We start from the raw sequence: 22,747 nt of genomic DNA, 5'->3' as shown, positions 1-22,747 counted from the left end.
AAGGAGGGTGTATTTATCTTTGTGTGTGTGTAAGCGGTAAGTCCGTGAACTTCGCCCAGAGCTGCTCCTCAGCCAATGTCAGAAAGCCAGCAGTGGCTTTAGATGTGTGCTTAGGATCATTGTCGTGTTGGAAAAGGGCACGACAACCAAGGGCAAGAAGTGATGGAAGCATCTTAGTTTTCAGTATAGAGCAGTACATTTCTGAATTCATGATGCCATCAATGAAATGCAGCTCCCCAACACCAGCAGCACTCATGCAGCCCCACATAAGGACACTACCCCCTCCATGTTTCACTGTGGGCACCATGCACTTTTCTTTGTATTCCTCACCCTTGCGACACCAGACAGTGTTGAAGCCATCGGTTCCAAAAAGTCTAGAGTTTGCCAGGGCACATGCCGACAAAGGTGAGCGCTACTGGGACTCTATACTGTGGAGTGATGAGACCAAAATCAATCTTTTTGGAACCGATGGCTTCAACACTGTCTGGCGTCGCAAGGGTGAGGAATACAAAGAAAAGTGCATGGTGCCCACAGTGAAACATGGAGGGGGTAGTGTCCTTATGTGGGGCTGCATGAGTGCTGCTGGTGTTGGGGAGCTGCATTTCATTGATGGCATCATGAATTCAGAAATGTACTGCTCTATACTGAAAACTAAGATGCTTCCATCACTTCTTGCCCTTGGTCGTCGTGCCCTTTTCCAACACGACAATGATCCTAAGCACACATCTAAAGCCACTGCTGGCTTTCTGAAAAGGAACATGGTGAGAGTGATTCCGTGGCCAAGTATGTCACCTGATCTGAACCCAATTGAACATCTTTGGGGAATTCTAAAGAGACAGGTTGAGCATCACTCTCCATCCAACATCCAATCTCTGAAAGAGGTCATTGTAGAAGAATGGAAAAAGATTGATGTTGCCAAATGTCGCCAACTTGTGCATTCCATGCCCAGGAGAATTGAAGCTGTCATTAAAAATAATGGAGGCCATACAAAGTACTAAATGTACTAAATTTAGTAGTTTTTGTTGTGGGGTGTACTCATTTTTGCACCACACTAATTTGACTAAAAAAGGAAAATATGGCATCTGAGTTATATTATTAACCTTTGTTTTAAGTCAAAAGTTCAACAGATGCTGTATTAAACGTAACCTGTGCACATTTTGGAAATATTGTTTGTTTTCAATGAGATATTGTATAAAATGTTACTTTTCAAAGGGGGTGTACTCATTTATGCTGGGCACTGTACGTCTCTGCTAACGTCAGTTACGTCAGTTACGTCTCTGCTCACGTCAGTTACGTCTCTGCTAACGTCAGTTACGTCTCTGCTAACGTCAGTTACGTCAGTTACGTCTCTGCAAACGTCAGTTACGTTTCTGCTAACGTCAGTTACGTCAGTTACGTCTCTGCTAACGTCAGTTACGTCTCTGCTAACGTCAGTTACGTCAGTTACGTCTCTGCTAACGTCAGTTACGTCAGTTACGTCTCTGCAAACGTCAGTTACGTGTCTGCTAACGTCAGTTATGTCTCTGCTAACGTCAGTTACGTCAGTTACGTCTCTGCAAACGTCAGTTACGTCTCTGCTAACGTCAGTTACGTCAGTTACGTCTCTGCTAACGTCAGTTACGTCTCTGCTAACGTCAGTTACGTCAGTTATGTCTCTGCTAACGTCAGTTACGTCTCTGCTAACGTCAGTTACGTCTCTGCTAACGTCAGTTACGTCACTGCTAACGTCAGTTACGTCTCTGCTAACGTCAGTTACGTCTCTGCTAACGTCAGTTACGTCTCTGCTAACATCAGTTACGTCAGTTACGTCTCTGCTAACGTCAGTTACGTCTCTGCTAACGTCAGTTACGTCAGTTATGTCTCTGCTAACGTCAGTTACGTCAGTTACGTCTCTGCTAACGTCAGTTACGTCTCTGCTAACGTCAGTTACGTCTCTGCTAACATCAGTTACGTCTCTGCTAACGTCAGTTACGTCTCTGCTAACGTCAGTTACGTCTCTGCTAACGTCAGTTACGTCAGTTACGTCTCTGCAAACATCAGTTACGTCTCTGCTAACGTCAGTTACGTCAGTTATGTCTCTGCTAACGTCAGTTACCTCTCTGCTAACGTCAGTTACGTCACTGCTAACGTCAGTTACGTCAGTTATGTCTCTGCTAACGTCAGTTACGTCAGTTATGTCTCTGCTAACGTCAGTTACGTCTCTGCTAACGTCAGTTACGTCTCTGCTAACGTCAGTTACGTCAGTTACGTCTCTGCTAACGTCAGTTACGTCTCTGCTAACGTCAGTTACGTCAGTTACGTCTCTGCTAACGTCAGTTACGTCTCTGCTAACGTCAGTTACGTCTCTGCTAACGTCAGTTACGTCTCTGCTAACGTCAGTTACGTCTCTGCTAACGTCAGTTACGTCAGTTACGTCTCTGCTAACGTCAGTTACGTCTCTGCTAACGTCAGTTACGTCAGTTATGTCTCTGCTAACGTCAGTTACGTCTCTGCTAACGTCAGTTACGTCTCTGCTAACGTCAGTTACGTCACTGCTAACGTCAGTTACGTCTCTGCTAACGTCAGTTACGTCTCTGCTAACGTCAGTTACGTCTCTGCTAACATCAGTTACGTCAGTTACGTCTCTGCTAACGTCAGTTACGTCTCTGCTAACGTCAGTTACGTCAGTTATGTCTCTGCTAACGTCAGTTACGTCAGTTACGTCTCTGCTAACGTCAGTTACGTCTCTGCTAACGTCAGTTACGTCTCTGCTAACATCAGTTACGTCTCTGCTAACGTCAGTTACGTCTCTGCTAACGTCAGTTACGTCTCTGCTAACGTCAGTTACGTCAGTTACGTCTCTGCAAACATCAGTTACGTCTCTGCTAACGTCAGTTACGTCAGTTATGTCTCTGCTAACGTCAGTTACGTCAGTTACGTCTCTGCTAACGTCAGTTACCTCTCTGCTAACGTCAGTTACGTCTCTGCAAACATCAGTTACGTCTCTGCTAACGTCAGTTACGTCAGTTATGTCTCTGCTAACGTCAGTTACGTCAGTTATGTCTCTGCTAACGTCAGTTACGTCTCTGCTAACGTCAGTTACGTCTCTGCTAACGTCAGTTACGTCAGTTACGTCTCTGCTAACGTCAGTTACGTCTCTGCTAACGTCAGTTACGTCAGTTACGTCTCTGCTAACGTCAGTTACGTCTCTGCTAACGTCAGTTACGTCTCTGCTAACGTCAGTTACGTCTCTGCTAACGTCAGTTGAGTTAGTTTCTGCATAAAAATGCGTTTTGATTACATTTCTAGCAAGAAATATATATTTTACTTTCATAATATTCACTCAGTGAATGTACATAATCACTCGTTTGCCGTTGTTGCGAAGTCTTTTTCAAACCTCGCCAGAATAAAGGCTGATTTATGGTTCTGCGTTACACCAACGCAGAGCCTACGCCATAGGTTAGGCGCCGTACGCCGTACCCTACGCCGTAGGGTACGGCCATAAATCAGCTCCAGAGCAGGCAGGCACAAATCTCAAAATTTTCGGAGCAAATTTCTTAACAGGCGTAGCTACAACTGTTAGATTCCATCTATTAAACCAACATTTATCTTCCTAAATGATTTATTTCAGCCAGCGGTAGGGGGAGTATTGGGACTGGGCCCTGGGAAGATTTCAAGGGCCCTAAAATTTGTCCCTTCTTTTTTAGGGCTAGTGGTAGAAAATAGGGGGTGTATTGAGATTGGGCCTTACTGCTGCAGTTCTGCACAACCCACGTCTTCAGCTAGCTTGTTTCCGGTGTGAGCGCGGAGCGGTTCCGTTGTTAAGTGGTTGGAGTCTCATTCATTCATTCACAAATGCGGTTATCCGGTCAAAGGTCAGCTGCGCTCCATTCTAGCAACTGTTAGTGCTTTGTTTGTAGCAGCGTGCTACACGTGTGATTTTAACTAGGTGTTACAAAAGTGTAGTTAAACTATATAAACTAATATTCAGACACAACGAAGAGGGAGCACGTCTGTACACAGCGGTCCAAAGAGCAGCTAAAGTAGCTTCCAACATGGCAGGTGATGACGTCATGGCGACCAGGCCCTGTAGCAAGACTGAGAGACGGAGACATTTTCAAATAAGAATGAATCTGGATGCAGCAAAGCAGCAGTGGTCTGAGGAGGAGACAACCTGACTTTCAGGTAACTGACGTTTGCAGCGACGTAACTGACGTAGCTCCACTTAGCACCCGAGCTAAAAACAAACCGGTTCTCAGCTGGTTTGTCTGTTTTATTAAGATCCCCATTAGCAGCAGCTTTTATTCCTGGTCTTCATATTCTCATGAGTGACAATACAGTTTACACACAATACAAACCAAAAAGAGAAAATACTCATTCACAAATATCTACAGAAACACAACAATTCACACATACAAAACATATAAACAACAAAACATACAACACAAGTTCCTACATTGAATCATCACCAATACTTTTGTTACATTGCAAAGATGCCATGACCCAACAATATGAGTACCACATTAAATATGAATCCTTAAAACTTTGTGTTGAATAATAATCTTTTAGTTTCATTTTAAAACTTAGCACATTTTTCTGTTGCGTTACATAATCAGGAAGTGAATTCCACTCCTTCATTGCTCTGTGTCTCTGAGTTTCTGAACTGAAGGTTAATTTTCTATACAAAAGTCTTGGCATTTTTGTAATAACATTTCTTATAAACACCATCAAGGTCCGTGTATCTTTTGGTCATTGGATTTTTCCGTCATGAGTAGGAATCAAAAAACAAAAAACGATTGGTTTATTTGATTTTCCTTTTAAAACAAAAAACAAATATTGAATACACTGCATTTTTTCTTTTTCTGTGTTAATATGATTTAACAAAGATTCAAAATACGCTTTTATTTTCGTTTTCTATTTCATATAAGAAAAATGAAATCCCTAGTCAACAGGAAGGAAAAAACGAACCAAAAACAACCGTTTATTCATATTCGTGCACCGGAAGCTGGCATTTACAACCGAGTGAACTTAGTTCTGGATATTTAACAGGCATTCCTGTGACAATTCTCTCCAGGGGAAGTTTGATTTTAATATTTTATTGGTCGGGTTTACGTGACTCGGAAATGGCTCTGTATGCTGCAGTTCGGGTAACCATGGCAACCATAGCGGCGCTGAAACAACAGATTAAGGATTATTTTTTAAAGATTGATTAAGGACTTGTTCCACAGCGGTTTGGCGCACAAACACATTTCCTGCACGTTGCAGCAGATGTGTCTCCTGCAATGCTCAGAAATGAGCGTCAGAAGATTCTGTGCTCGGCATGATCTGAGGAGAAAAAGACGCAGAGCTGGAGAGCGTTTTGATTCATCATGGCCGAATGACCGGCTATCTGTCTTCACTGGGGGTGCATGCTGGAGAAGGTCGGGTTGGAAGAATTAATTTAGTCCCACGCGTGAGGTATCCACGTGATTATCATTATATGTATAAATTGCACTGCAGCACAAACTTTACCTTGTAGGACCCCCTCGTAAACGAGTTGTTACAACTCAAGGGGCTTATCCTACTAGAAATAAACAACTTCAACTACCTGACGCCGGAATTCATGGTATGGCTGATGGAGCTCTCTCAGGTTCTTCCAACCCGACCTTCTCCAGCAAGCACCCCCAGTGAACACAGATAGCCGGTATTGCGGCTTTCCTGTACTTTTAAGAGGCGCTTGAGAGTTTATTGTTAGGTCCTGTATATTTGCATGACGCGCTGCTGACAGAGAAGTAGGCTACGCTGAGTCCGACAGAAGTTTTATGGCGTTTAATGACAAAACTCTGCCACAAACGGCCTTCCGACATGCTTAATGGGTTTTAAACGTGTACACTGCAAACGTGATCGGGGTGATCAGTGTTCAGTACAAAGCTGTCAACAAAAATTAGGCTACGGCTCCCAACTGTCCTAACTGCATGCGAGCGTCCGACTGTCGCGCCGCAATGCGTGGCATCGGACCCGCTCTGAACGCGTTATCGGCCCCACGTTCTACCACGTTCTTTTGATTGACAGCTGAGACTCGCCTTTTAGAAGGCTGATTTATGGTTCCGCGTTACACCAACGCAGACCTTACAGCGTAGGGTACGCGGCGCGGTCACCGAACGGTGCGCGTCGCCGCGTACCCTACGCTGTAGGCTACGCCGTCGATTTTACGCGGAACCATAAATCAGCCTTTATTCACCCGCCCGTGCGCTCCTGAAAGAAACTCCTAACATTAGCAGACTCCTAAAAGAGTAAAGGGACAAGTAAAAGATGGGTGATTACTTGTAATCTCCCTACGTTTGTACTTTCTAAACAGAAAACAAGCTTATTATTCGGTGGAATAAGTGGGGAAAAAACCGAACAATTAATAACGGCGTGTGATTACGCAATCAAACAGCGAACAGCTGGAGTGACCGGCGTGCGGTGCAAACATGTCAGCATGTCAGATCATTACTGGGATGTGGGGAAAAAGCAGAGGACACGATCAATCCGGCAGGATCCGGGACAAATTAAGCCCTAATAAGATGAAGATAAGATTCTTATTATATCTTATTATCTTATCAGAACCTTCCAGCCTGGCGATCTCCCTCCAGCAGCTGCCACTTTATTGAAGTTCTTGTATTGAAATGACTGTTTCCTACAGCGCTTTACACTTTTTTTTCAACTTTCAACCGGCTTTCAAAGCGACCGACGGGAAGAAAATAGAAGCAGGGCGTGCGACAAAAGTCCAGCTCAAAACGACGCCGCGTCGCTCGCAACCAGTATAGACAGTACAATAAATAATAAAGAAATGGAACTGTTTTTGACGCTGACTCTCGCTCGCGTCGCATGCAGTGTGTATATTTGCAATATACTGTGGACATCTGAATAAAAACCTCATAAATAGATTGAATCAAAGCGCTCTCCAGCTCTGCGTCTTTTTCTCCTCAGATCATGCCGAGCACAGAATCTTCTGACGCTCATTTCTGAGCATTGCAGGAGACTCATCTGCTGCAACGTGCAGGAAATGTCATTGTGCGTCAAACCGCTGTGGAACAAGTCCTTAATCAATCTTTAAAAAATAATCCTTAATCTGTTGTTTCAGCGCCGCTATGGTTGCCATGGTTACCCGAACTGCAGCATACAGAGCCATTTCCGAGTCACGTAAACCCGACCAATAAAATATTAAAATCAAACTTCCCCTGGAGAGAATTGTCACAGGAATGCCTGTTAAATATCCAGAACTAAGTTCACTCGGTTGTAAATGCCAGCTTCCGGTGCACGAATATGAATAAACGGTTGTTTTTGGTTCGTTTTTTCCTTCCTGTTGACTAGGGATTTCATTTTTCTTATATGAAATAGAAAACGAAAATAAAAGCGTATTTTGAATCTTTGTTAAATCATATTAACACAGAAAAAGAAAAAATGCAGTGTATTCAATATTTGTTTTTTGTTTTAAAAGGAAAATCAAATAAACCAATCGTTTTTTGTTTTTTGATTCCTACTCATGACGGAAAAATCCAATGACCAAAAGATACACGGACCCATCAACAAGTACAACAATCTATTTCTTACATCTAGCCAACACGGTCCGTGTACTTCGCGGCCATCCGTTTTTTGTTTTGAAATGACAAAATAAAAATAGAGAAATAATCCAAAATAATCTGTTCCCCATCTTTTGTTTTGATGATGAAAAACGGAAAACAGATCGTTATCCATTATCCATTATCAGTTATCCGATTTCATTGATGTGTTTGAAAATCGAAATTGGGAATTAAAACAGCGAGTGTAAAACTCTTTTCTCTATTTCCTATTGGTTTCCAGTATGTTAGAGTTCAGTACATGTTATTGATTGGACGCTGCAGCTGAACGGACTGTCACAACATCACTGCAGTTTCATGACGGAGTGAAGACAGATTACAGATTAAACTCATGTTTCACTCCCAGGTTTATATTTGATTTATTTTCTGTTTCAACATTAAAAAAATCTAAAACTGTTCATTTTCAATCTGATGAACAAAAGAACCAGAAACAACTTTCTTCCTTTTTTTACTGCGCATGTGCAGTATTCTTATATCCCCCCATTTGTCCAATCCTTGTTTTCAGTTTCCTTGGAAACGAATAGGAAATAGAGAAAAGAGTTTTCCACTCGCTGTTTTAATTCCCAATTTCGATTTTCAAACACGTCAATGAAATTGGATAATGGATAACGTTATCCGATTCGTTTTTTATTATCAAAAGAAAAGATGGGGAACGGATTATTTTGGATTATTTCTCTATTTTTATTTTGTGATTTCAAAACAAAAAACGGATGGTGAAGTCCACGGACCTAACAGAGACTGTTATGCATTTTAGCAACATTTGTCCTTATTCCACATGAAAGAGCAACAGCTTTCTTATATTTCCCAATGATGTGTTTGACCAGACACCAGTACAATAATTCATATGTGGTTCCTAGAGAGTTGTGAACCAGAACCAGCACCAGCACCGGTTCTGGTGGGAAGTCGGTACCAGAGAAGAGCAGCGTCTCTTACATGAAGGGTGTTTGTGTCCCGCAGGTCCGGTTCAGGGTTCAGCCCAGCGGACTCGGTGGCCATCGTCTTCTGCTCCACCCACAAGTCCCTGACCCTGGGTAGGCCCGGCGGCCATGTTTGTTTGTTTTATTAGGATGTTGGGGGGGGTAAAAATGGTCCAAATCATCCCCCCTGAAATAAAAACGGTCCAAATCACCCCCCCTGTAAAACTGCCATCCCTCCTTTCCATCCCTTATGTCATTTCATCAATGAATGTGGTTTTACTGCTATTTCAACATTTAGTCATCACCAGAAAAATAACACCAGAAAAATAACTTATTTGACAATTTTCACCTGTTTCAAGTAAATTTTCACTTGAAATAAGTAGAAAAATCTGCCAGTGGGACAAGATTTATCTTCTTATTACAAGCAAAAAAATCTTGTTCCACTGGCAGATTTTTCTACTTATTTCAAGTGAAAATCTACTTGAAACAGGTGAAAATTGTTGTTTTTTCCAGTGATGAGTCTTGTTTTAAGTGTAATGAGATTTTTTTACTAAAATGAGACATTTTAACTAGAAATAAGACAAATATTCTTGTTAAGATTGTGAGTTTTTGCAGTGATCCATTTTACTTATCCTGTGAAGGACAGAGTCATATTGATAAGTTCAGAAAAGTGTTTTTTATTGTTGTGTTTTGATGTATTTGATGTAAGCCCAGTGGATATTTAAAGCTTACAGAAGGCTGCATTTAACTGCTGCTATGTCATTCCTGCAGTATTTCTGCGTGTTTGGGTGGTGTTAGGGTGGTGTTTCAGAGCCAGGTCTCAGTGTGTGTCCCCCTCCCCCCCCAGGTATCCCCATGCTGAAGATCGTGTTCGAGGGCTACCAGCATCTGTCCCTGATCTCGGTGCCGCTGCTGATCTACCACCCGGCCCAGATCCTGCTGGGAGCCGTGCTGGTGCCGACTATCCGGGCCTGGATGACGGCCCGGCAGAAGGTAACGCCCCCTCGGCAGAGGTGTCTTCAGTATTCACATTCATTACTCAGGCAGAAGTATAGATACTAGAGTTTAAAAATACTCCTGTAGAAGTTGAAGTATCAACTCAAGTTTTTTACTCAAGTAAAAGTATAAAAGTACTGGTTTCAAAACTACTTAAAGTATAAAAGTAAAAGTAATGTAAGGAGGAAAAAAGTCATTGAAAATGAATGCATCTTAGTATAATACAAATATATTAAAGAACCATAAATGTGTGCTATTGAGCATTAACATGTGTTTCAGAGAGCAGGAGATATGATGACTAGTTGCTATAAGTATTGTAATGGTGCAAAAAGTCAAACTTCATGTTCATGTTATCATTTATCCTAACCTTTATTGGAATTACATCCAAGTTTAGTTGCAGGAATCTGAGGGAACGGATGTAAGAACAAAACTGGACAAGAACATCTGAAACAACCACAACCAAATTCACTCTATCCGGATGGAGCAATTTAACTGGATAGTTTTTATTAAAGGCCGAAATGAAATAGAGTAACGAGGCTGTTTTTAAAATGTAAGGAGTAAAAAGTTCAGATAATTGTGTGAAAATGTAAGGAGTAAAAGTAAAAAGTCGTCTGAAAAATAATTACTCCAGTGAAGTATAGATAACCAAAATTTCTACTTAAGTAGGGTAACAAAGTATTTTTACTTTGTTACTTGACACCTCTGCCCGTCGGTACTAATGGCACCTTCTCTCCCCCCGACAGTCCAGTCTGTTGTTGCGGTAGGGCCTAAGCCCCGCCCCCTGTGTGAGTAAGCCCCGCCCCCTTCCCGCTCGCACCGCTTTAATTCAGCAGGAAGTAATTGGTGGTGATTTTTTTTATTTTTTTTATAAAATAAATTAAGTATCGTATTTTCTGCACTATAAGTCGCACCTAAAAGCCTTTAACTTTCTCAAAAACTGTCAGTGCACCTTATATATGATCATTACGATAATTTCTGTTACTGTAGTCAGGGGGATTGTGGGTAATGTAGTCGGGGATTGTGGGTAATGTAGTTGGTGTCGCCGAAGTAACGGCGCTAAAAACGTCAGGAATCGTCAGATGTTCAAACAACAGCAGCGACGCTGACTCGCATAATGGAGACTTTGACGAGACGGAGCAAAGCTGGTTTTTATTTTGTTAATAAAGTTTGACGTACGGTACTTTTCTTCTTGTTTTTTTTGCATTTGCTTTAGGATTTAGTAGCATTTCCTGTAGCACAGTTCCATCAGGATGCTAACTCAACCCCAGACACTATAGGACGGTATTTACCAGATATTTATTTATGCGCCTTATAGTGCGGAAAATACGGTACATGACATTTAAGTAAAATAATACAACAAGGTCCATCATACAAGGGGTAAGTAAGGATATCAGTCTCTAAATCAGTGGGAAAATGTCTTAACGCTTCATACATTTTTTGTGCTTTTGTTTCAGTTATTAGTTTTAAAGATTTTAAATATAATCCAAATTAATTTAAAAAAAAAAACAACAAATTTGGTGGAGGACTTAATTAAATATATATTTTTCTGAATAAAGAATTTGGTTAAACAGAGGATTACGTTGCAACAGAGCTCATCACTTTTGTTTTGTAAAAAATTGGTGGTGATTTGTACGAGCACATCAGCTTCAATCGTCCGTGACGGCGTTTTCCCGCCGTTTCCTCCGAGCCGTCCGTCACCATGGCAACGGTTAATCACCTGGGTGGAGTTCCAAAGTGTTCTGTACCGAGTCGGTTTAATAAAAACTGTTTATCAGGATGTGGGCGTGGCTTGCGGAGGGTGGGCGGGGCCAGACCATCCTGACTGCTAACGATGCTGCCAATCAAAAATACTCAATTAGGGGAGGAGCATCAAGGGAGGAGGAGCCTCAAGGGGAGGAGGAGCCTCAAGGGGAGGAGGAGCCTCAAGGGGAGGAGGAGCCTCAAGGGGAGGAGGAGCCTCAAGAGGAGGAGCCTCAAGAGGAGGAGCCTCAAGAGGAGGAGCCTCAAGAGGAGGAGCCTCAAGAGGAGGAGCCCCAAGGGGAGGAGCCTGGATGAGGGCACAGCAGCTTGACTTCCTTCAACTTCGGATCAGTCCGAAGGCGTTCACGTCGAGGCTGCAGGGTCCCCGGTTCGGCTTTCTGGTGCTCGGAACCTCATAGGTCACTCGTGCTGCGCTGCAAAACGGACGCTCCTTCATTCAACAATCCTGGAGAAAGCCGGTCCTGGGCTGGTCCTGGTGCTACAGCAAACCTGTAGGGGAGAGGAAAAGCAGAGAAGAGAGGCCGAGAGAGTGGGGCCTTCTCTTTTATAGCTCAAGTCCATGCTCCTTCCTGCAGCTTGGGGTCCCTGTCCAATCAGAGTGTGGTCCCTTATCACCAAGGGGCCACATATGGCGTCCGTATTAATGGTGCCATCGGTGTAAACCGGAGTCAAGTTCTCTCGTCTGATTTATGTCTGACCTGGCAATAAAGCTTTTTCTGATTCTGATTCTGATATGCAAATTCTGGCTGAGCTTCGTGTCCAGGGGTTTCCCGTTGTTCCAAGCCGTGTGGCCACGGTGTCGTAAAACTTTAGGGTGGCTTCGGTCGAAGGCCCGAAAATCCGGCCTCAAGGGGGGGAACCAGGTGTCATCAGGCGGCAAAAATCCTGACGTCTGAACCGGTTCATGAACGCACCACCGGGGTACGGGGGACCGGGGGCCCCTGTCGATTCTGGAGGTAAACGAATACCCAGAATCCTCAGCGGTCGTTTCACTGCCGCCACGTTCAGGTTCAGAAACGTGTCGATGTGGTTTTAATAAATTTAAATAATAAATGTCTGACATGAACACTTTTGGGCTCCACGCCGCCGTCGCGGTGCCGACGCCCTGCAGGTGAGAGTTCTGGGCCCGTTAACCGAGGCTCCCTCTGCTGGCAGGACCTGCTGGACAGGACCAGCCGGACCGGACCCCCGGACTCGGCCTGACGCCGCCGCAGGTTTGTTCGGTGGCGGGTCTGCCGGGTCTCCCGGGACTTCCTGGTCCGGGTACCAGGTCCTGGTTTCAGGTCCTGGGTCCGGGTGGTGGGTTTGATTCCTCGTCCACTCCGCCGGCCCTGAAACTCTCCCTATGCCTATGAAACTCTCTCTCATCTCTCTCTCTTTCTCTTTCTCTCTCTCTTATTTTTAATTTTGTATCTATTTATCTTTATATGGGTGTTTGGTTTTTGGGTGAGATAGATTCCTCCGAGGAACCTCCCGAAGAGATTACCGTATTTTCTGGACTATAAGCCGCTACTTTTTTCATAGGTTTTGAACCGTGCAGCTTATACAAAGGTGCAGCTTGCTTGCTTCCTTCCTTCCTTCCTTCCTTCCTTCCTTCCTTCCTTCCTTCCTTCCTTCCTTCCTTCGTTTCGTGCAGCTTATACAAAGGTTTTATTCTGTGGATTTTTCTTCCACCACTCGGGGCGCTCTAACCGGAATTAGAATCAAAACTAAGACTAAATAAATGCAAAGAAGAATACGCTACTTCTTCTTTAGCAGATAGAAGTAGAAGCAGATTTCAAGCAGATAAACAAATAAATAAATATTGGTTATTTTCTCTTGGTTCTGTCCCGTTTTAATCAGCAAAGTTGCTGCCGTGTTAAAAGGATCTATTTAGGTACAAACATGTACATCATTTACAGTTCAAAATCCTTCTGTACATGTAGTAAATATCTAATCTAACAACATAAATATCTGCGGCTAAATATCTTTTTTTTTTTTTTAAATAGCGCGGATGCGGTTTGTATTTTTTTTTTTTTTTTTTAATAAATAGAGCGGATGCGGCTTATATGCAGGTGCGGCTTATACTCCAGAAAATACTGTATTTAACGTCGTCTGAATATGAATGAATGAATTAATGAATAGCTTTATTGTCGCTGGTCTGGCGTCCCAGCACAGTGAGATGACAACCAGTACAACCATCAGGACACAGACAAAACAAATAACATAAGACATGAGTCAACTGGTGAGAACAAATCAGAAAGGATGACATTGGGGAGGGAGGAGGGAAAAAAGGCATCCTCACACTGTGTAAATACACAGTGTGAAAGTGTAAAAAAAACACCTCTGCACAGAAGGGGGGGGGGGGGTTGATACGAGGGGGAAGCCGAGGAAGGCGTTGACAATAAAGGAGGGTGTATTTATCTTTGTGTGTGTGTAAGCGGTAAGTCCGTGAACTTCGCCCAGAGCTGCTCCTCAGCCAATGTCCTTGATGTTATCAGACGGCTTGGTCAGTTCTGAAACAGGTCCACAGGTGTTCCTGGGAGGGGAGGGCTAGTGAGCCACTTGTTTACATTCCACCAGGGAGATTGTGACCAGAGTGATCGGCCAAACCGCCCTGTCAAGGCCAGATTATAGAATCAACAATTATATTGCAAACAGACAGACTCAGTAATTTTCCGTCTTCCTTTAGTCTCTGGTTCATCAATGGCGACTCCAAACAGATGAATTTGTGATCAATTCCCGCCAAGCCGAGCTTCCAACTTCCCCAGGGTCTTATCCATCTTGCCAATGAGCTCAAAGACCGCCGCTAGCCTGCGATTCTGTTCAAGAATCGCATCCAGCTTGCGGTTTTGCTCTCCCAGCGGTAAAGTCAGTGTGTTGGTCGCCGCGCTTATCCCTTCAGCTACGTCGGGCAGCTCTGAAAGGGCCAGAACAGCTGTCGATGACTTACGCGTTTGTCGATATACCAGGAATCCCCCTCCTCCGATTAGGAGAAATCCTGCTATCATTAATCCAATTATGAAGCATCTTCAACGTCCTCGACAGACAGGATCGCCAAACACAACAGATTCCAATGTTTCCAGGAATCTATTGTGTATCCGGCAAAAAATGTCCCATCGGGGCAGGAGGGCTCCCTTACCCCCTGACTTCTCGTCGCAAAAATCTGGTCAATTGTGCTGAGAGACCAGTTAATCAATTCCATGATTGTAGAGTTTCGGAGGAGTGAAAAAGAGAGACTCTGAAGACGAGACAGGACAAAAGCAGTAGCAGGGCAGATAGGGAGGGAGAGGAGCAGAAAAGCGTCCGCCTTCGCCGAGAGCCGGAAGTAGAAAATAAAAATATATGAAACTCTCTCTCTCATCTCTCTCTCTCTCTCTCTCTCAGGCCATGAAGCTGTCGAGCGTCCAGCCCGTCTGAGGGGAGGGAGCCTGGACGGGTGGAGGGGGCGGAGCTGAGTCACAAGTGCCTTACTGAACCAATCAACGTGGACGAGGGGGCGGAGCCTCGAACCAATCACCGAGGACCTCGCGGAGAGGGGGCGGAGCCTCCAACCTCACATCGTAGTTTTCTATGAAGAGATGAGCTTTATTTTTATATGGAGGACTATTCTCTTTTCTTTAGTAGTTTCACCCGGAGGAGCGTTTGATTTCCCCGCTGGCTCCTCCGGGGTGGGTGGAGGGGGCGGGGCCTGGGCGGGGTGAAGGGGCAGGGTTTGGGTGGAGGGGGCGGGGCCAGCGTTTCTATCATTCCCAGAGTTTTCTAGTTCTTCCAGCCGTCACTGCCGTTGCCGGGGGCAACGTATCTACAAGGGGGTTCAAGTCTCCCCTGGGTCCCGCTGCCCGCCTTGTTCACGTCTCACCAGCAGCGTCGGCGGGTCACGACCTCGTAGGACCGGGACCGGACCAGGAACCGGACCGGGAACCGGACCCGGGAACCCCCGGTGGTCGTTCAGGGAACTGCACCTCGGGGACGAACCCGACTTTTCTCAGATCAGGTTCTCAACGCTTTCATCGGGCGTAAAACCCAAACACGAACTTCACCGGGATGTTTGTGATCAGAACCAACTTCAATTAGCATCATAGGTTAGCGTGAGCTAAGTCAGCCAAACTGTGCCTGTAGGAGGATAAGCTCCTCCCAGGAAGTGATGTCACAGGGGTTTATGTTCACTGTGTTGAGATTGCAGTGCCTGGACTTTTTATCTTCTTTTCTTTTCTAGTTATAACTTCATCTGTATTCTGGGAATAAACCTTTGTGTCGTCTGACGAACAGGAACCGGTTGTCGGCTCTTTGATTCCACCGGACATATGACGTCACCTGATGTCACGTGACTTCGCCGTGTTTTTAACATTTAAACCACCGAAAAAACCATAAAGCCTCAAACTCACCAGCTGAAGAAACTTGAAAATGATCTTTATTATTTCTGTGAAATCAATGTATATTTAATGTTTTAATCACTTTTAACACAAATATCAGTCAAACAACATCTATAATTACAAAATATGTCTAAATAGGCAAGCAAAGGCAAGTTTATTTTTATAGCACAATTCAACACAAGGTGATTCAAAGTGCTTTACATCGACATTAAAAGCGGCAAGACATAATTGTACAGTAAATAGCAAATTAAATGAAATAAAATTATGAGAAAAGAAGGTAAAATAATAAAAGCACAGGTTGCTAATTTGCACAGGTAGTACGCTTAAAGGAGCTTGAGGCTCCTTTTAAGAAATGAGACTCTCTAGCGCCACCCTTCACCACGACGGCCGTCGGGGGTACTGCAGCCAACAGTGAAGCCGGCACGGGAGAACGGGGAGAACGCACATGCAGCGTCATGTGATGTCACATCCGCAGCCCAGCGCGGGAAATTCGGGACCGAATTGCAGCACACAGCCTGTTCAAGGCAATGGAGAGATACACTAGAGGAAACATTCTTTTGGGTTTGGAACGCTTCATCTGACATTATTACTAGAAAACTTAAAATGTATACGAATATTTCTCATAAATCCTGCCTCAATCCGGCCTCAAGCTCCTTTAAATAACGAATAAATGAAATAAAATGATAAGAAAAGAAGTAAAATAATAAAAAGCACAAGCTGCTAAAAGTAAGGGCAGTAGATCCAGCAGGTCAGTATTTAATTTAGGAAATATCAGTCGGTATGAAGTTGATCAGTTCACACCGGACCGGTTTACTGGTTTCTACTGTCAGGGAGAAACGAGGGGGGGCCAGGACCCAGGACTGCCCCCCCGCCCCCCTCCCTCAGTTCCTGGGGTGGTGGTGTTGGGGGGGGGGGGTACCAGGACTCCAAAGTCCCCCCTCAGTTCTCGGGGTACCAGGACTCGTTGTGATCGAACCTGATCACCCCGGGTATGTTGATCGAGCTGGAAAAGTTAAAGAGGACACAAGACTGAGATAGAGTTTAAGAAGCCTCTGCAGAGGGAGAAGTCAGTGGTGACCGCTCTTATCTGTGCCTGGTACAGAATGATCCTTTCAGTGAAAGTCAGAGTAATCTCACAATGAGCTCAGCACATACACACATTCAGTTAATCAGCACATGCAGTTTACATATTCAGTGTGGTTTTGAATTATTTTATCCAACAATCCCCCTTTTGATCTCTAATCAGAGATCAACCTGTGTTTCTTCTTTCTTCGGGTGTCAGGGGTAGACTACCCTGACACCCGTTGGACCCGCCCAGGGGATTGTTCTGCCCCTTTGTTGAGGGCTCAGGTCTGATGTCCGCTGCTGCGCCAGATCCAGCTGGATCTGGGATTCTGATCTCCGTGGGGGTCCGGTGGGGCCCACCGCGACCAGTGACACCATGTGTCACCTTTCCCGTGGAGTCGGACGACGTGGGGGGTCCGTTCTGGGTCCTGTCCACTTCCTCTTAATTTCTATTCCAGACTTTGTCTTTTTTTTTGTCATTAAATTCAGCAATTGTTCTTACATTTAGCAGTTCTTAAATTCAGCAGTTGGGTATTTACTAAGACTTCTGGACACGTTTCCTTTGTGCCACGGCCAGTGTCCTCGGTCCGTTCGTACCAAGCTGTTCTGTCCTAATTACCTCTTTTCCTCTTGCTCAATCCCGGACGAGCCCCCAAATTGTTGTGATCGAACCTGATCACCCCGGGTTTGTTGATCGAGCTGGAAAAGTTAAAAAGGACAAGACTGAGATAAAGTTTAAGAAGCCTCTGCAGAGGGAGAAGTCAGCCTGCTCCGCTGAGTGCCGAGTTCTCTGTGTCTGAGACCAAGTTTTATTGCTTTTAGAAAGTGGGAGGATGACCCCAGGTTTTATTTTTGGTGACCGCTCTTATCTGTGTGTGGTACAGAATGGTCCTTTCAGTTAAAAGTCAGAGTAAACTCACATTAAGCTCAGCACATACACACATTCAGTTAATCAGCACATGCAGTTTACATATTCAGTGTGGTTTTGAATTATTTTATTCAACAGATTCCAGAGTTCCCCCCCCCTCAGTTCCCGGGGTGGTGGTGGTGGGGGGGGGGTACCAGGACTCCAGCTCCCCCCTCAGTTCCCGGGGGGGGGCAGCACGTCGTACTCCGTCAGCAGCACGAAGCTGTTCTCCCGGATCTTCCGGACCCGGACCAGGTCCCCCCCCTCCACCTGGACCAGACCCCGGCCCCCCCGGCCGTACTGCCCCCCCCGGTCGTCCAGGGTCACGTCGGTGCGGCGCCCCCCGCAGGCCTTCCGGTACACGTACCGGACCCCCCCCACCAGAACCACCCCCAGGCCGGCCGAGCAGCCCAGCAGCAGGCCCAGCTCCCAGGCTCCGTGGTACCGGGGGCCTGGGTCCGGGGCCCGGCCCCCCGGGGCCTCGGAGGGGGGGCCGGCGGGGGCCACGGGTCCCAGACCCCGGCCCCGGTTGGGTTTCAGGTTGGGGTAGGGTCTGGGGTTCTGGTGGACGGCCCGCGTGGACCGGTTCTGAGACGGGGGGGTGGAGGACGGGACGGGAGGAAACGAGGGAGGGGGCGATGGACGGGTGGAGGAGGAGAGGACGGACCTCAGGGGGGAGGGCGGGGGCTGAGCAGAGACCAGATCTGGACCCTCAGAACCGGGTCGGACCGCAGGAGAGGAACGGGGGGAAGAAGAAACCGGAGGAACCGAAGGAACCGGAGGAACCGGAGGAGCCGGAGAAGAAACCGGAGAAGGAACCGGAGAAGACGGAGAAGAAACCGGAGAAGAAAGTGGAGGAACCGGAGGAACCGGAGAAGAAACCGGAGAAGAAACCGGAGGAACCGGAGAAGAAAGTGGAGGAACCGGGGAAGAAACTGGAGGAACCGGAGAAGGAACCGGAGGAACCGGAGAAGAAAGTGGAGGAACCGGGGAAGAAACTGGAGGAACCGGAGAAGGAACCGGAGGAGACGGAGAAGGAACCGGAGAAGAAACTGGAGGAACCGGAGAAGGAACCGGAGGAACCGGAGAAGAAACCGGAGGAACCGGAGAAGAAACTGGAGGAACCGGAGAAGGAACCGGAGGAACCGGAGAAGAAACCGGAGGAACCGGAGAAGGAACCGGAGAAGGAACTGGAGGAACCGGAGGAGCCGGAGGAACCGGAGAAGAAACTGGAGGAACCGGAGAAGGAACCGGAGGAACCGGAGAAGAAACCGGAGGAACCGGAGAAGAAACTGGAGGAACCGGAGAAGGAACCGGAGGAACCGGAGAAGAAACCGGAGGAACCGGAGAAGGAACCGGAGAAGGAACTGGAGGAACCGGAGGAGCCGGAGGAACCGGAGAAGAAACTGGAGGAACCGGAGAAGGAACCGGAGGAACCGGAGAAGAAACCGGAGGAACCGGAGAAGAAACCGGAGGAACCGGAGAAGGAACCGGAGAAGAAAGTGGAGAAGAAAGTGGAGGAACCGGAGAAGAAACCGGAGAAGGAACCGGAGAAGAAAGTGGAGGAACCGGAGAAGAAACCGGAGAAGAAAGTGGAGAAGGAACCGGAGGAGCCGGAGAAGAAACCGGAGGAGACGGAGAAGAAACCGGAGAAGAAACCGGAGGAGCCGGAGAAGAAACTGGAGGAACCGGAGAAGAAACCGGAGAAGGAACCGGAGAAGAAACTGGAGGAACCGGAGAAGAAACCGGAGAAGAAAGCGGAGGAACCGGAGAAGGGACCAGAGATTTGCTGGTCTGGGTCACCCACGGCAGAACCTCGGTGGTTCTTGGAGGAAACCCGGTTGGTTCTGCTGCATCTTTTGGTCCAAACGGAGCCGGACGTTCCGGTTTCGTCGCTCGTTCCGGTAACGAGGTCCAGGTACCAGGTTCTGACCGGAGAACCGGTCCGAGCGTAGACGTCAGGAACCCGGCAGGCCCGGCTGAAGGAGTCCGGGCCGGAGGAGCCGGTCCTCCTGGATCCCGGGGAGTGGTTGCCGCGGTAACGGCTGCTCCAGGACCGGGAGCCGCGGAGCCGATCGATCCCGGCGCAGATTTATTGATCCCAGTTCCACTTCCTGTCCTTGTGGGTCGTCCCGAGGTCCGAGACCCGGAACCGGGAGCCCGGGACGTTTGGGTCGTTGGTGCCAGTCGGTCCCCCGGACCTGGTGGGGGGAAAGAGGAGGAGGATGAAGGGCCGGTACCCCGGGACTAGTACCCTGGGACTAAAAAAAAACTGGTAAAAAAGGAAAAAAGAAGGAAAAAATGAAAAAAAGAGGAAAAAAAGAAGAAAGAAAGGAAAAAAAGAAGAAAAAAACGAAAAAAGGAGAAAAAGAGGGAAAAAACAGAAAAAAAAGAGGAAAAAAAGAAGAAAAAAGGGGAAAAAAGGAGAAAAAAAGGGAAAAAAAAAGAAAAAAAGGAAAAAACTGAAAAAAGAGGAAAAAAGGAGGAGGAGCCTCAAGGGGAGGAGGGGAAAAAAGAGGAAAAAAAGGAAAAAACAGAAAAAAGGAGGAGGAGAAAAAAAACTGAAAAAGGAGGAAAAAAGGAAAAAATAGGAAAAAAAGAGGGAAGAAAGAGGAAAAAAAGAAAAAAACGAAGAAGAAAAAAGGAAAAAACAGAAAAAAAGAGGAAAAAAGAAGGAGGAGCCTCAAGGGGAGGAGAAAAAAGAGGAAAAAAAGAAGAAAAAAACGGAAAAAAGGAGGAAAAAATAGGAAAAAAAGAGAAAAAAAGAGGAAAAAAGGACTAGTACACTGGGACTAGTCCTCCAGGACTGGTCCTTCTGGTCTTCTGGTTCTCAGCACCGTCCCTACCTGGGGGGGCAGGAACCTCCCGGGGCGGCGCCGTGGTGTTCCCACTCCCGTCCCGGACCACCGCCGACTGGACGCCGGGCCAGAACACGAAGTAGGACTGGACCGCGGTGAAGCTGAAACCGGATACACACAAACACAGACCGTCAGTCACACATATAGTATACATAGTATACACAGTGTTTCCCCTACCATCGTACAGGCCTGGCGGGGTCGCTAGGACAACGAGACCCCCCGCCAGGCCTAAAAAAAATGTAATATGCCAAAAATAAGCGACATATCCATTCATTCATAAATCAATGATCATTTACGTTTAGGAGCCTCTGTGCAGCGCTGTTCTGCAACGTGAGTCAACCTGCTTCGTTGCCTAGTAACGATGCGAGTACCGCTGCTGAGAGCGCGGGAATATTATTATTCATTATGGGATGTATAGAGTTTGTAGCTAGTCAACTATGGCGCCGTCAAAAAAAAAGAAATATCGTGGGCGACAGACAACATGATATAAAGAAATATTTCTGCCAGACTCCGGAGCCACGGAAAATAGATGAAGAGAGAGTAACAGAGGCAACAGAGGAAAAATGACAGGTGAGATGGGAGAAAGAGGGGCAGATTGTAGTGGAGAGGGGGCTGCTCAATTACCCTTACATGTGTACAGGAGCAGAGCTGTGCACTAACAAACTTATTTTATCAGGAATTAATATATTTCATCCAGCAAACTGACTGTATTGAAGCCCAGCTAGAGTCAGCCCCTGTACAATCTTATTTTTATATTATTCGTTTATTTGTTATATTTGGTTTATGTTTTCTGCATGAAAAAGTTATGTTAATGCACTACATACGTTTTTATGTTGCATTTTATGTTATGCTGCGGTACTGTGTTATGTTATTGTAGAGAACGTGACAGCATGTACTTTATTATTGTGTGTGTGTGCGTGCACGCGGGGAGAGCGTCAACGGTCCGTTTGGTTCCAACGGGAGCCCGCGGGAGCGCGCATCGGCGGTTGAGAGATCAAAAACAGCTGAGAGTGAGAACAGCTGAGAGGAGTCGGCGTCGTGTCGAGCAGAGAACTGTTGGTCATTAAGTTGTGACTTTATGTGGATAAGTAACGTTGCTTATCCACAAAGAGGAGGACACCTCCTGAAGATTGTACTGTCTCATGTACAGTAGTTTGGTCGGAGTTTGCTGACTAGTAAGTTGGACTAGTCAGCCAGTTAGCTGCGTTAGCTCATGCTAACGCATCCTTCCTGCTCACGGCTGAAACTCCGACGTCGGACAACCTGAGAGGGTCCTCCTGTCCTGAGGACCGGACCACCTGCCTGCCGACTGCCTTCACCAGCCCGCCACGCCCCCTTCTCATCCCGCAGGACCGCGGACATCTCCACCCTCCCCTTCGACTGAACAGCAGCGGGGCTCGGACGCCCCTCCCCCTGCTCACCCCTCCCGTCGGTGTTCGGGACTCTGTCATCTCCATCTCACAGAGCTCCACCCCCGGGCAACATGTCGACATTAGAATAGGATTAAATAGGGTTAATTCGGCATTGTATATTTACATAAGGTTTAGATTAGATAAATCCATTTTTGTGTTGTTTCTGTTGCGCTAATAATAAGAAATTATCTATTTGGAATTTGTATATATTTTGTGTGATATTAAATTAGTGATTATTGTTTAACCCTTGCCCTCCCCATTCACTTTAGTTCCTTTAACTGGGTATCCACTAATATTTCTTAAGTCCATAGAGGACGCCAGGCAGCAGCAGCTATTTAGTTTAAGGTTTAAGTCCTTGTTTAAGTTTAAGTTTAAGTTCAAGTAACTGAGTTATTGTTGTTTTGTGGCCTCGTCGCTACAATTTGGTCCTTCGAGCCGGATGAATAGCGCTGCTACTACTGCCATGGCTAGCGGTGGATACCCTTCAGCAGATAGTTCCCCTCCCCCAGTCGTACGTTCAAAGAGAAATGTAGGCCCCCCTGGTTACTTAGCTGACTTTGTAACTGACTGGCCCCCTAAGGGTGACATAGCGCCCCCACCTGACTGTAGTCCATGCGGTCCAGCACCTACCGAGCCTAGCCATAATATAGATCAGGCTACGGCTACCAACCTGACGCAGCTAACCAACCTAGCTGAAGCCGACCTCCCTGAGACTGGACAGCCTGACAGACAGGGCAGGAAACACAGGCCGCTGTCTCCAGCTACCAGCTGCACCTCCATGTGTTCCAACGCATCAGAGAAAAGTGAGATGATGGACCTGCTCAAGAGGCAAGTTGAGCAACAATCAAGGCTCATGGAGCAACAGGCCCAGACCATGGCGGTGTTGGCTAATGTGA

General features: G+C 46.3%; 1 protein-coding gene across 2 annotated transcripts in view; it reads left to right on the top strand.

Annotated features, from left to right (window-relative positions):
- Nucleotides 1–14,884, top strand: part of slc10a7 (solute carrier family 10 member 7) — a 28,020-nt gene extending 13,136 nt beyond the window's left edge. The window contains exons 10-12 of one of the 2 annotated variants that reach the window (XM_061709803.1): nucleotides 8,538–8,611; nucleotides 9,345–9,490; nucleotides 14,621–14,884. In XM_061709803.1, the coding sequence (XP_061565787.1) occupies nucleotides 8,538–8,611; nucleotides 9,345–9,490; nucleotides 14,621–14,653 (253 nt within the window). In that variant the 3' untranslated portion in view covers nucleotides 14,654–14,884. Of the gene's footprint in view, nucleotides 1–8,537; nucleotides 8,612–9,344; nucleotides 9,491–10,236; nucleotides 10,299–14,620 lie in introns of those variants that run through there. The other variant, XM_061709804.1, reaches the window with a different exon arrangement.
- Nucleotides 14,885–22,747: the final 7,863 nt, after the last annotated feature.

This window comes from Cololabis saira, chromosome 20, assembly GCF_033807715.1.
Source record: "Cololabis saira isolate AMF1-May2022 chromosome 20, fColSai1.1, whole genome shotgun sequence".
Classification (NCBI taxonomy): domain Eukaryota; kingdom Metazoa; phylum Chordata; class Actinopteri; order Beloniformes; family Belonidae; genus Cololabis; species Cololabis saira.
The sequence above is the reverse complement of the archived record's forward strand: the minus strand, read 5'-3'. Positions and strand labels throughout refer to the sequence as shown.